Raw genomic sequence first — 14,950 nt, 5'->3', positions numbered from 1 at the left:
TCATCCACAGTAAACGTCATAGATGGCAACGCCCTTGCTAATGAGTGAATGGGCAATCTAAAGGGAAATGCTCAGAGGAACAGTAACTGATCCACTGGCAGAGTTCAAATGATGCACGATAGGTAAGATGCAAAGGAGGTTGGCAAAGTTAGACCCAAGCACACAAGCTGGGTGAGAAAGTCAACGAGAGAGAAGTATTTGGCAGTTATGGTTGCTGCGAGTAAGGTGGCTGCAACAGGTGCCCTTGATGGGCCCTTTGGAAAATGCCAAGACAGGCACAGAGGGTAGCTGTGGGTTTATAAAAAGGGGATATGGGATTCAAGACTGAAATTGCAGGAGAGTAGGAAGGCAAGAATCTTGATGGGTTAGGGTAGAGATTGGATGGTGGGCAGAGGAGGAAGGACCCAAAGGTTCCAAAGACAGGAGAAAATAAATGTGCCTTGACTGGGTGACAAAACAGTGTGAAGTAGGAAAGAAGAGCCCAAGAGAGGAAAATAAAGTAGTAATAGGCTTGGGTCCATAGCGGCCATCGAAATGGACATTCAGAGAAGTCAGGTTACACAGGCATGGGAGAGGTTAGAAGACATGTGACCTGGTCAAAAACAGGGGACCTTCTACAGCTTTATGGGTCAATTCAAGGTTAACTGCCCTTTGGTAGCTCACGGTTATTAGAGTTCAGACTGTCAGAGAGAGAGAAAAAAATAAAGAGAGACACACTTGTTAAGTATGACTCTTAAACCAAGTAGAAAGCATTTGCGGTTAGTGGGGAAGTTCCTCAGTCCAGTGGAAATGATGGGCTCTCACAAAACCACTTCTCTTTTAAATAACATGACACAGAAAACTCCACGTGTGAATTGCGATGGACTTCGATACAAGCAGACAGCACAACTCTGCATTTGAAATATGGCATTAATAGGTGTGTCTTCAGCTGAATTAAAAGTCAAATTTATTGACCTTAAATAGCTGAGCTTGGAACGAAAAGTGATAGTGGCAGGGAATTATGAAATCAGTTTCAGAAAGTTACTAAATAACAGAGGCAATAAAGGGAACTGACTGGCTAAGATAATATCAAGTGGCAATATCAATAGTTGGAGGGATGAAACAGTAGGCTCAAGACCATGATTTCCACAGAACAAATATCCACAAATGCACTCTAGTCTCTAATCCACTGCAGGGGAAAGCAATACTGGAGGCGACAGAAAACCTTGCAATAAATGCTCCCTTCCTTTGACCTTTGTGGGGCTGGAAGGAAGGGGCAGAGGAGGAAACAAAGATGACTATTACTATTTGCATCCAGCTTGCAGCAAAAAAGGCACAATCTTACCTTAAAATCTGTGTTGTTTACGTGTTCAAAAACCAAAGCAGGTGTCCGTGACTGAGGAGAAACACAGTATGAGAGTCAGATCTTTAAAGTTAACAGTTTATGCAAAATATTTTAGTTTTAACAGTGCATCCTGTACATACTGCAGCTAAGGAATGCCAGTAACGGAGGAAGTGGATGATATGGATGGTATCGAGCTTCTTGAGTAATACTGCAGCTTCACCATTCCAAGGAAATGTAAAGTACTCTATCCCACTCCTGACCTGTGCCTTCTGGTGGTGGATAGGCTTTGGGGAGTCAGGCTCTAAGCCACTTGCCTCAGAGTAACATGTCTCTGACTTGCTCTGGTAGCCACGGCATTTATATGGCTGGTCCAGGAGAGTTTCGAGTTAATGGATCCCCCACGATGTTGATGGCCCACAATGTTAGTAATAATGCCATTGAATATTAAGGACATGTGATTAGGCTCCCCTTTATTGGAAATGGTCATTGCCTGCACTTAATAGGTGCGAAATTTAAGTGATTATCTGTTTTTAATCCTGTTCCATCTTTCACATTAGCTAAATGGTCATGATTTATAGGTTTTCATAATTTATCATTGCACCTTTAATAAGCAGCTCAAGTAAATTTACATACAGTATATAAATGTATATCTGAATATGTCGGACTGCGACACCGACCACTCCCTGGTGTGCAGCAAGGTTAGACTCAGACCAAAGAAGTTGCATCATTCCAAGCAGAAGGGCCACCCGCGCATCAACACGAGCAGAATTTCTCACCCACAGCTGTTACAAAAATTTCTAAATTCACTTGTAACAGCCCTTCAAAACACTCCCACAGGGGATGCTGAGACCAAGTGGGCCCACATCAGAGACGCCATCTATGAGTCAGCTTTGACCACCTACGGCAAAAGTGCGAAGAGAAATGCAGACTGGTTTCAATCTCATAATGAAGAGCTGGAACCTGTCATAGCCGCTAAGCGCATTGCACTTTTGAACTACAAGAAAGCCCCCAGCGATTTAACATCCGCAGCACTTAAAGCAGCCAGAAGTACTGCACAAAGAACAGCTAGGCGTTGCGCAAACGACTACTGGCAACACCTATGCAGTCACATTCAGCTGGCCTCAGACACCGGAAACATCAGAGGAATGTATGATGGCATGAAGAGAGCTCTTGGGCCAACCATCAAGAAGATCACCCCCCTCAAATCTAAATCGGGGGACATAATCACTGACCAACGCAAACAGATGGACCGCTGGGTTGAGCACTACCTAGAACTGTACTCCAGGGAGAATGCTGTCACTGAGACTGCCCTCAATGCAGCCCAGCCTCTACCAGTCATGGATGAGCTGGACATACAGCCAACCAAATCGGAACTCAGTGATGCCATTGATTCCCTAGCCAGCGGAAAAGCCCCTGGGAAGGACAGCATTACCCCTGAAATAATCAAGAGTGCCAAGCCTGCTATACTCTCAGCACTACATGAACTGCTATGCCTGTGCTGGGACGAGGGAGCAGTACCCCAGGACATGCGCGATGCCAACATCATCACCCTCTATAAAAACAAAGGTGACCGCGGTGACTGCAACAACTACCGTGGAATCTCCCTGCTCAGCATAGTGGGGAAAGTCTTTGCTCGAGTCGCTCTGAACAGGCTCCAGAAGCTGGCCGAGCGCGTCTACCCTGAGGCACAGTGTGGCTTTCGTGCAGAGAGATCGACTATTGACATGCTGTTCTCCCTTCGTCAGATACAGGAGAAATGCCGTGAACAACAGATGCCCCTCTACATTGCTTTCATTGATCTCACCAAAGCCTTTGACCTCGTCAGCAGACGTGGTCTCTTCAGACTACTAGAAAAGATCGGATGTCCACCAAAGCTACTAAGTATCATCACCTCATTCCATGACAATATGAAAGGCACAATTCAACATGGTGGCTCATCAGAGCCCTTTCCTATCCTGAGTGGTGTGAAACAGGGCTGTGTTCTCGCACCCACACTTTTTGGGATTTTCTTCTCCCTGCTGCTTTCACATGCGTTCAAATCCTCTGAAGAAGGAATTTTCCTCCACACAAGATCAGGGGGCAGGTTGTTCAACCTTGCCCGTCTAAGAGCGAAGTCCAAAGTACGGAAAGTCCTCATCAGAGAACTCCTCTTTGCTGACGATGCTGCTTTAACATCTCACACTGAAGAATGCCTGCAGAGTCTCATCGACAGGTTTGTGTCTGCCTGCAATGAATTTGGCCTAACCATCAGCCTCAAGAAAACGAACATCATGGGGCAGGATGTCAGAAATGCTCCATCCATCAATATTGGCGACCACGCTCTGGAAGTGGTTCAAGAGTTCACCTACCTAGGCTCAACTATCACCAGTAACCTGTCTCTAGATGCAGAAATCAACAAGCGCATGGGTAAGGCTTCCACTGCTATGTTCAGACTGGCCAAGAGAGTGTGGGAAAATGGCGCACTGACACGGAACACAAAAGTCCGAGTGTATCAGGCCTGTGTCCTCAGTACCTTGCTCTACGGCAGCGAGGCCTGGACAACGTATGCCAGCCAAGAGCGACGTCTCAATTCATTCCATCTTCGCTGCCTTCGGAGAATACTTGGCATCAGGTGGCAGGACTATATCTCCAACACAGAAGTCCTTGAAGCGGCCAACATCCCCAGCTTATACACACTACTGAGTCAGCGGCGCTTGAGATGGCTTGGCCATGTGAGCCGCATGGAAGATGGCAGGATCCCCAAAGACACATTGTACAGCGAGCTCGCCACTGGTATCAGACCCACCGGCCGTCCATGTCTCCGTTATAAAGACGTCTGCAAACGCGACATGAAATCGTGTGACATTGATCACAAGTCGTGGGAGTCAGTTGCCAGCATTCGCCAGAGCTGGCGGGCAGCCATAAAGACAGGGCTAAATTGTGGCGAGTCGAAGAGACTTAGTAGTTGGCAGGAAAAAAGACAGAGGCGCAAGGGGAGAGCCAACTGTGCAACAGCCCCAACAAACAAATTTCTCTGCAGCACCTGTGGAAGAGCCTGTCACTCCAGAATTGGCCTTTATAGCCACTCCAGGCGCTGCTTCACAAACCACTGACCACCTCCAGGCGCGTATCCATTGTCTCTCGAGATAAGGAGGCCCAAAAGAAAAAAGAAAGAAAAAAGAAAGATCTGAATATTAGCAAAAAATAAAATTAAACTACAAGGCACTGTATAACATTTCAAGCAGTCACAGCCACAAATTGCAAACTGTAATACTTGAACTAGTCATCTTGTCCATCTCAAACTCTGCTTTTCTGAAAAGACCTATCATTTAAACAATAATCAGAGCAATTTTTCACTTTTATTAAAACAAATAAGATGCAAGTGAAGTGGTTAATTGAAAATAAAAGTCAGCATTGGGGATGGGGAGGGAGGAACAGATCACTATACTGCACTAGAATAAGGTGATCACTTAATTGGTTAGTGTAACTTTGCACCATACAAAGAACTGGAGGAATTAAATCCATACCAGCCTCCCTCTGCATGGCTCATTACCACTCTTGTCCGCTTTTTCGGGATGGGAGGTCAAATGAAGGTCAAATTCCTCAGCAAAAAACAAAATAATCTAAGCAAATACAGTATTACTTAAAAAGGAAAATTTAAATCTCAAACATTGGGATCTATGGTACAGTGAATGAAGATACTGGTCTTTTACCTTTGGGGCTTGGGGTTTCAATTCAGCCAAGCCTGAAACAGAATCACTGTTTTAAGAGTACTATGTAAAATGATTTTAAGCAGTCTGAATCTAGCTCCCAGTATGGATCCACAGCATGAATCTAATTTAGCATTAAATGGAACTAAATTGCCCATATCACAGAAAGGTTACAGGAAGGAAGGTGTGGAGGAATGGAAAAGTGTCATTCTGGTACAGTCAGAATGCAGGGAACTTTACATCTAACCTGACCTGGGAGTTCTTGATGCTAGAAATGGGTACAACACAAAGTGTTCTATGCCCCAGAACAAAAAAAAAACACAAAAAGTCATTAAATGCCTGTAATGATTTAGCATCGAAAGAACACCAAAACAAAAAATCTGTTCAAATAAATACTATGGGGATAGAGGACAGAGACTGCATCTGGAGGAATCATGCAAGTCTTTGAACAGAACCATCACACAATCCTCTATAACTGGCTATTTACATTTCAACAACCCACTAAATTTTACCAGACCTCGCTACCCTTCTGGCATCGTACAGTTTAATACGACTGGCACTATTTGTCATGAGAAGGGATTCCCTACAACAAACATTACTTGCAATATTTATGTGACACATGGCACCCAGAACAGGCAATGTACAGACTGTCTGGAACTCTGGACATATTAGGCAGTTTGGAGCTCTTTCCTGGAACCCTACATATCCCCAGCCCTCTGTCCCCACCCTCCCATCTGGCAAACCTTCTGCCACAACTTACATATGCAAGCACGTTTTAAAGATTGTGGTCAGAGCCTTTCCCTCTCTGGCTTTCCCAAGCATTTTAGGATGCATGCCATCATGAACCAGAGACATACAGCATCGAAACAGGCCCTTCGGCCCACCAAGTCCGCGCCGACCATCAACCACCCATTTATACTAATTCTACATTAATCCCATTTTTCCCCTCTCACATCCCCACCTTTCCTCAATTCTCTTACCATCTACCTACACTAGGGGCAATTTATTTACAACGGCCAATTTACCTATCAACCTGCAAGTCTTTGGCATGTGGGAGGAAACCGGAGCACCCGGAGGAAACCCACATGGTCACAAGGAGAACTTGCAAACTCTGCACAGGCAGTACCCAGAACCGAACCCGGGTTGCTGGAGCTGTGAGGCTGCGGTGCTAGCCACTGCGCCACTTTTCCATTTTTCAGTACTATTTACTTGTCTTATTCTATTAATTAATACACCTCTTCCTCTTGTAGCGCTTTTCACAACTACCATACTTTTCTGGTTAGACCACAACTAGAGTAGGTTATCCAATTTTGATGTCTTCTGTCGTGCTCGTGGGAAGTGCAGCAATGGAAATAAAAAGAACGAAGAGTTATTAAAAAAAAAGAATGGTACACTTGCCTTCAACAGGATGGAGGACAAAGTCACATGACACCTTCTCCTGCAATGAAATATACATCCATGTCCGCTAGAACTGAAACTCATCAACCTCGTTGGCATTGAAATTAAACAGCTCATCACACATGGATGAGAGCTGTCCATAAAGTGAGCTAAACAAAGGCATTAGCAGACACTCTGTCTCCAGCTGCAATCACTACGATAAAGGTGTGAACACCCATATCTCATCAAAATGGGCCGAGTTCAGAAGCTATTGCATTTTTTAATTGTTCGTGGAATGTGGGCATCACTGGCTAGGCCAGCATTTATTGCCCATACCTAATTGCCCTTGAGGTGGTGGTGGTAAACTGCCTTCTTGAACCGCTGCATGCCTAGGGATGTAGGTACACCAACAGTGCTGTTAGGAAGGGAGTTCCAGGATTTTGACCCAGCAACAGTGAAGGAACGGCAATACAGTTCCAAGTCAGGATGGCGCTGGAGGGGAACTTGCAGGTGGTGGTGTTCCCATGCATCTGCTGCCCTTGTCTTTCTAGGTGGTAGAAGTCGCGGGTTTGAAAAGGTGCTGTTGAAGGAGCCTTGGTGAGTTGCTGTAGTGCGTCCTGTAGATGGTACAAACTGCTGCCACTGTACGTTGGTGGTGGAGGGAGTGAATGTTTAAGGTGGTGGATGGGGTGCTGATCAAGCAGGCTGCTTTGTCCTAGATGGTGTCGAGCTTCTCAAGTGCTGTTGGAGCTGCACCCATCCAGGCGAGTGGAGAGTATTCTATCACACTCCTGAATTGTGCCTTGTAGATGGTGGACAGGCATTGGGGAGTCAGGAGGTGAGTTACTCGCCGCAGAATTCCCAGCTTCTGACCTGCTCTTGTAGCCACAGCATTTATATGGCTGGTCCAGTTCAGTTTCTGGTCAATGGTAACCCCCAGGATGTTGATAGTGGGGTATTGAGCTATGGAAATGCCATTGAATGTCAAGAGGAGATGGTTAGATTCTCTCTTGTTGGAGATGGTCATTGCCTAGCACTTGTGTGGCACAAATGTTACTTCCTACTTATCAGCCCAAGCCTGGATGTTGTCCAGGAATTGCTGCATATGGACATGGGGCTGCTTCATTATCTGAGGAGTCACGAATGGCGCTGAACATTGTGCAATCTTCAGCGAACATCCCCACTTCTGACCTTACGATGGAGGGAAGGTCATTGATGAAACAGCTGAAGATGGTTGGGCTTAGGACACTGCCCTGAGGAACTCCTGCAGTGATGCCCTGGGACTGAGATGATTGACCTCCAACAACCACAACCATTTTCCTTGGTGCTAGGTATGGCTCCAACCAGTGGAGAGTTTTCCCTGATTCCCATTGACTCCAGTTTTGCTAGGGATCCTTGATGCCATACTCGGTCAAATGCTACCTTGATGTCAAGGGCAGTCACTTTCACCTCACCTCTGGAGTTCAGCTCTTTTGTCCATGTTTGGACCAAAGCTGTAATGAGGTCAGGAGCTGAGTGGCGCTGGCAGAACCCAAACTGAGCATCAGTGAGCAGGTTATAGCTGAGCAAGTGCCGCTTGATAGCACTGTCGCCGATACCTTCCATCACTTTACTAATGATCGAGAGAAGACGGAGAGGGTGGTAATTGGCCGGGTTGGATGTCCTGCTTTTTGTTCACAAGACATACCTGGGTAATTTTTCACATTGCCGGGTAGATGCCAGTCTTGTAGCTGCACTGGAACAGCTTGGCTAGGGATATGTCTAGTTCTGAAGCACAAGTCTTCAGAACTACTGCCGGAATGTTGTCAGGCCCACAGCCTTTGCAGTACCTTCAGCCGTTTCTTGATATCACGTGGAGTGGTGCTGGGGACCCCAGGTGGAGGCCGAGATGGATCATCCAATTGGCACTTCTGGCTGAAGATGGATACAAATGCTTCAGCCTTGTCTTTTGCACTGATGTGCTGGGCTCCCCCATCGTTGAGGATGGGGACATTTTTGGAGCCTCCTCCTCCTCCTGTCAGTTGTTTACTTGTCCACCACCATTCATGACTGGATGTGGCAGGACTGCAGAGCTGAGATCTGATCCGTTGGTTGAGAGATCGCTTAGCCCTGTCTACTGCATGCTGTTTGCGCCATTTGGCATGCAGGTAGTCCTGTGTTGTAGCTTCACCAGGCTGACACCTCATTTTTAGGTATGCCTGGTGCCATTCCTGGCATACCCTTCTGCACTCTCCATTGAACCAGGGTTGTTCCCCTGGCTTGATAGGAATGGTAGAGTGGAGGATATGCCAAGCCATGAAGTTACAGATTGTGGTTGAATACAATTCTGCTGTTGCTGCTGATGGTCCACAGCATCTCATGGATGCCCAGTTGAGTGTTGCTGGTTCACAATCTATCCCATTTAGCATGGTGGTAGCGCCACACAACACAATGGTGGGTACCCTCAGTGTGAAGATGGGACTTCGTTTCCACAAGGAGTGTGCAGTGGTCACTCCTACCAATACTGTCATGGACAGATGCATCTGCAACAGGTAGATTGGTGATGACGAGGCCAAGTAGGTTTTTCCCTCACCACCTGCCGGAGACCCAATCTAGCAGCTATATCCTATAGGACTCGACCAGTCAGTAATGGTGCTACCAAGCCACTCTTGGTGATGGACATTGGAGTCCCCCAACCAGAGTACATTTTGTGCCTTGGTGCCCTCAGTGCTTTTTTCAATTGGTGTTCAACATGAAGGAGCACAGATTCATCAGCCAAAGGCGAGGGGGTAGGTGGTAATCAGCAGGCGGTTTCCTTTCCCATGTTTGACCTGATGTCATAAGACTTCATGGGGTCCGGAGTAAATATTGAAGACTCCCAGGGCAACTCCCACCCGACTGTATACCACTGTGCCGCCACCTCTGGTGGGTCTGTCCTGCCAGTGGGACAGAACATACCCTAGGTTGGTGATGATGGTGTCTGGGACATTGTTTGCAAGGTATGATTCTGCGAGCACGACTATGTCTGGTTAATCTGCCGGACAGCTCTCCCAATTTGGCACAAGTCCCCAGATGTTAGTAAGGAGGACTTTGCAGGGTCGACAGGGCTGGGTTTGCCGGCGTCATTTCCAGTGCCTAGGTCGATGCTGGGTGATCCGTCCTGTTTCTTTCCTTTGCTTCAGCTTTGTAGAGGTTTAATACAACTGAGTGGCTTACTCGGCCATTTCAGAAGGCATTTAAGAGTCGACCATATTGCCGTGTGTCTGGAGTCACATGTAGGCCAGACCAGCTAAAGACAGCAGATTTCCTCCTCTAAAGTGGACCAGATGGGTTTTTACAACAATCAACAATGGTTGCATGGTCACTACTAGACCAACTTTTAATTCCAGATTTATTAATTGAATTCAAATTCCACCATCTGCCTCTCAGGAACCAAAAACCTAAAGTCACATGGGCAAAACTAACACTATGAATTTACCTTGAAAGGTAATCTTTTTGGAGAACAAAGAGAGTCATCAGAACATCAAGATCGTTAGTCTGGGATCTCTAGCCACAGAGAGAACGTCGAAAAGCATCTTTAATTCCAGCACGAGGCTGAGAGAGAGATTGATCAATTCCAGCTAACAGAATTGAACCCTGCTGAGACAAGTTGGTAACCAATTGCAGCAGAGAAATAAGAGTGCCCTTTGAACAACTCCTCTACCTGTGAAAATTGAAAGAAGAAATAGTAGCACCATCTTCAAAATGAAGTGGTGACTGCCAGGAGACTTCAGCAACCCAACATTAAAACTTGCCTTTCAGGAGGAACCCACAGGTTTATCCTGAAGAGAGCAGACTTTTACACCTTAAACTCTTAACGCCTCTTACCCTTTACCTTCTATCTATCTTTCCTTGAGTGTGCATGAGTGTGTGAATGTACGCGTGGGTGGTGTTGCGAAAATTTCGGTGATTACTGTTTAATAAATAAATATTTAATATTCTGTTTTAAACGCATGAGAAAACCTATCACTATCTGTTTATTTGACCAACAAACCACAGGGGTTGAAACAATCATTTAAGCAAAACACTACCCGTGGTCAGTTGGGAGGTGACCAGTGGAAACCAGCCACGCCGTTTCTCACTTCCTTTAGGAACAATGTCAAGTCCATGGAGAGGGTGCAAAAGAGATTCAGTAAGGTTCCTCAGGGATGGGAGGCTTTGGATACGAGAAGGAACTAGAGAATGGGCGGCACAGTGGCGCAGTGGTTAGCACCGCAGCCTCACAGCTCCAGCGACCCGGGTTCAATTCTGGGTACTGCCTGTGTGGAGTTTGCAAGTTCTCCCTGTGTCTGCGTGGGTTTTCTCCGGGTGCTCCAGTTTCCTCCCACAAGCCAAAAGACTTGCAGGTTGGTAGGTAAATTGGCCATTATAAATTGCCCCTAGTATAGGTAGGTGGTAGGGAAATATAGGGACAGGTGGGGATGTGGTAGGAATATGGGATTAGTGTAGAATTAGTATAAATGGGTGGTTGATGGTCGGCACAGACTCGGTGGGCCGAAGGGCCTGTTTCAGTGCTGTATCTCTAAAAAAAAAGAAGCTGGGATGTTTTTATTAGAGCAAAGAATGTTAAGAGATCAAAGCGGTGTTCAAAGTTGTATGGTTGAGGAAAAACAATTTCTGACAGTCAGTGAGGGCATAAATAAGATCAAAGGAAAGAAGGGAGGGAGTAGAATTTTTTTTTTTAAATATGGAGTCATTAGGAGTTGGAATATTCTACTAAATGAGGAGTGGAAGTAGAATTCACGTCAACTTTCAAAAGATAAATATCTGAATGAGAAAGAAACTTTTAATAGGAATGGGGAAATGGTGGGGAATGAAACTAATCAGTTCCATTAGCCAAACAGCCGAATACCTGCCTCCTCAGCTTCATGATTCCCAGCAGGAACTCAGAACGCAACTATAAACTAAGAGTTTGAGTTCTGATGCAAGATCACCATGCTAAAACTTTAGCGCTGTTTCGCTCTTTGCAGTTGCTGCCCGACTTGCTGAGCGTTGCCAGCATTTTCAGCTTTTATTTCAGCTTTCCAGCATCTGCAGTATCTTGCTCTTGTACAAGCATTTTCTTCGTTTGGTTCTGCTGCTTAAGTTCCTATTATGGCAACAGCACAATCATGCGAGACACGTTTGCACCTTCACTATCTTGCTCACTCAGCTGAATGCTAAATTACCCTGGTCCTTAAAACCAATTTATTCCCAAAATGTTGAACTGTTCTGATTAGCTGAACATTTTAATTCTCTTGTAAGTATTTGTGAAGCCACTGTATAGCATAATCACAAAATGCAAGTATGTATACTTTTTGAATTAATTTGTTGAAAATATCCATAGCCAATCTTCTAGCATGAGCTTAGACAGGGCGCATTGGACTAAAACTGTAGAGGACATCACAGCAAGCAAATCCTGTTCTCGCTGCATTTTGCAAAAGCAAGGTCAAACATAAGTCAGTGATTATCGATCTGTGAGCTGGCAACTATAGAGACCAGATTGGCTAAGAATTACTTCATGCAATATATTCAACCTTTTCAACATTTTTATATCCAATGATCTGAGATATAGTGAAACTAGCACTACTGTATTTAAAAACAGAAGGAAATACAAGAAATTTATATTTATTGCAAAGAATTATAGGATAAATGGATGAAAAATTCCCAATCTGGATAAGTATGATGGACACATGGAAAGTCTCCATCTTTATCCACCCTCCTTTATTTGCCAACCTTTGCATAACTGCATCTAGTCCATGAAGAAAACAGAAAATGGATAGCTTGGACTATTTGGGATTCAGATAACAGACAGAAGTAGAATGTGCACTGTTTATTACTGTCACTCAAATCACATTTTTGTAGTGTACACTATGGAAGGAGTTAACTCAGTGAAGTTTTAACGTGTCTTCTGATAAACATAGCTCAATGTGGGGTATCAGCAGCCAATGGGCACGAAGTGCTTGATGCCCATTACTACGGATCTAGTAATGCATGAGACTTAATCACTGACAAGTTTACCAAGAAATCATTTCCACTCAAATACTGGAACAATATCACCAGTGAATATGATAAAATATTAACTATGTTTGTATTACACAGTTCTTTACTCAATATCATAGGAAAAGCCATGAATTACTATCCAGAAATGCAGAGAACAGCAACTTAAACCAATAGATGTGGTAGAGCCCATTTTGCCAGAGTAACAAAAAATGCCATAATTAGCTCATCTTTTCTAATGTGGATTCACGTTTCCCATTATTTCAGATTTCCAGCATTCAGTTTTCTGTGTTATTAATTGCTGCAAAATGACAACAAAATCCTTCTCAATTACAAGATGTGGGCTACAGTTGCACTTTCACAATACTATGTAGCTTTCCCATTCTATTTTTGTTGCAGTTGGGTTTCAGTAAAAACTCAACTGAAGTTTAAGAACTGAAATCTTCACTTACCACGGGGTCTTTGACAATATCTATGAGTGTAATAATATTTGGACCGCCACGAAGATTCTCCAATATTTTAATTTCACGCTTTATTTTCTTCTTCTTTACAGGCTACAAGAAAAAAGTATTGGTTTGTTTTAAGATTACAAACTCAATTGTGATTATTTTGTTTCTGCCCTTTGCTATCTCACACAGTTTTTGGAGCTCTACTGTACCAATGGGTGATGTCAGTACACATGCACATCTCTTCACGTAGTTACTGATGTCAAGTGTGCTTTCTGGAGAGACTCCATAATAATACATGGAAAGGAAAGGGAGAGGGGTTGGTGCAGTGGAGGAATTAAATCAAGAGACATCATCTTAGGCAACTTTCATGGTCAGGTATAGAGTAGCGCTAATGGAGGCCTAAAAGCAGAAACAATCCATCCAGTCGAGAAAATGGCAACATGTCCACAAAAGCAATAATAGAAACGAGTATTTGGTACTTAAAACAGCACCAAAGAAGAGGCAAAGAAAACACAGGTACTACGATTTTTTTGACTTTGTTCCATTATGAGTATGATCTCAAATTTACAAAGTAATGCAATTACAACACATTCAAAAATATTTCTTTGCGGGATGTGGGCATTACTGGCAAGGCTAGCATTTATTGCCCACCCCTAAATGTTCAATAAGGTGGTGAGTAACCTCCTTGAACAACTACATAATCTCTGGTGAAGGTACTCCCACAGTTCTGCTAGGGAGGGAGTTCCAGGATTTAGAACCAGTGACAATGAAGGAGTAGGTGATATACTTTCCAAGTCAAGATGGTGTGCAACGTGCAGGGGAAACGTGGAGAGGTGGTGTTCCCATGCGCCTGCTGCCCTTGTCCTTCTAGGTGGCAGAGGTCATGAGTTTGTGATATGCTGACAAAGACACCTTGGCAAGTTGCTGTAGTGTAATGTACCTCTGAAGTACTTAAAGCACATTTCAGGCTTGATGGACCTGATTTTTTCTGAAAATTCATTCATGGGATGTGGGCTTTGCTGGCAAGGTTCAACAATTACTTCCCATCCCTAATTGTCCTCGTGAAGATTTTATTTTTTTTGAAGAGGTGACAAAACTAGTGGCCAGGGGTGTCTATAGATACTATTTTATATGGATTTCCAGAAGGCATTTGATAAAATTCATCGTAAAAGCCTGTTAGCTAAAGTTGAAGTCCATGGAATTGAAGGCAAATTATTGACCTGGTTAGGAAATTGGCTGAGTGGCAGGAAACAGAATAGGGATAATGCACAGTTACTTTGTCAGGATGTGGCTCGTGGTGCCCAGGAAGAACCTGTGTTGGGGCCTCACTGTATTTATTAATGACGTCGATAATGGGATAGAAAGTCACTTATTTAAATTTACTAATGTCACAAAGATAGGTGGCGTTGCAAGCAGTGTAGATGGGAGCATAAAATTACAAACAGATAACAATAGATTACGTGAAAGGGAAAACTGTAGCCAATGGATTTCAATGTAGGTAAAAGCCAGTTCACCCACTTTGGACCTAAAAAGGATAGAACAGGGTACATTCTAAATGGTGAAAAGCTAGCAACGATGGAGGCCCAAAGAGATTTGGGGGTCCAGGTACATAAATCATTAAAATATGAACAGGGACAGAAAACAATCAAATAGCAAGTCAGCACTTGCTGTCCAGACTTACATATGAACTGACACTTGAATTAGGTTTGAGGGTACCTGATACTCAGAGAACTATATTTGAGCAAAGAGAAAGCACACAGAGGGGAGAAAATTGGTTCATAAGGAACAAAAATGCCCAACTCGAGGCATTTTACATTGGAGTTAAGGATTCTGAGAGAGTGACACTCTAATAGAATCCTCATTCCGTGCCCCACTCTTCTCATTATCTCTTTTATTCTGCCCTAAATCCGTGCGTGTTGGAGGTGAGAAATCTATGAATCATAGAATTTTACAGCACAAAAGGAGGCCATTCGGTCCATCGTGCCTATGCTGACTCTTTGAAAGAGCTATCCAATTAATTCCACTCACCTGCTCTAAGACTTTTGTCAAGAGGGCAATTTGGTGTTTAAGATTTAAACGGCAGACTCAACAGTAGCTCGAAATGTGAGGCTTTC

General features: G+C 44.2%; 1 protein-coding gene across 3 annotated transcripts in view; it reads right to left on the bottom strand.

Moving 5' to 3' along the window:
* LOC137378351 (casein kinase II subunit alpha) overlaps positions 1-14,950 on the bottom strand; it is a 99,890-nt gene that overhangs the window by 38,134 nt on the left and 46,806 nt on the right. For all 3 annotated transcript variants that reach the window (XM_068048614.1, XM_068048616.1, XM_068048615.1), the window contains 2 exons: positions 12,840-12,941; positions 1,325-1,375 (listed from right to left, as the gene is read on the bottom strand). In XM_068048614.1, coding sequence (XP_067904715.1) covers positions 1,325-1,375; positions 12,840-12,941 — 153 coding nt within the window. The remainder of the gene's footprint in view (positions 1-1,324; positions 1,376-12,839; positions 12,942-14,950) is intronic.

This window comes from Heterodontus francisci, chromosome 16 (genome assembly GCF_036365525.1).
Source record: "Heterodontus francisci isolate sHetFra1 chromosome 16, sHetFra1.hap1, whole genome shotgun sequence".
Taxonomy (NCBI): domain Eukaryota; kingdom Metazoa; phylum Chordata; class Chondrichthyes; order Heterodontiformes; family Heterodontidae; genus Heterodontus; species Heterodontus francisci.
The sequence above is the reverse complement of the archived record's forward strand: the minus strand, read 5'-3'. Positions and strand labels throughout refer to the sequence as shown.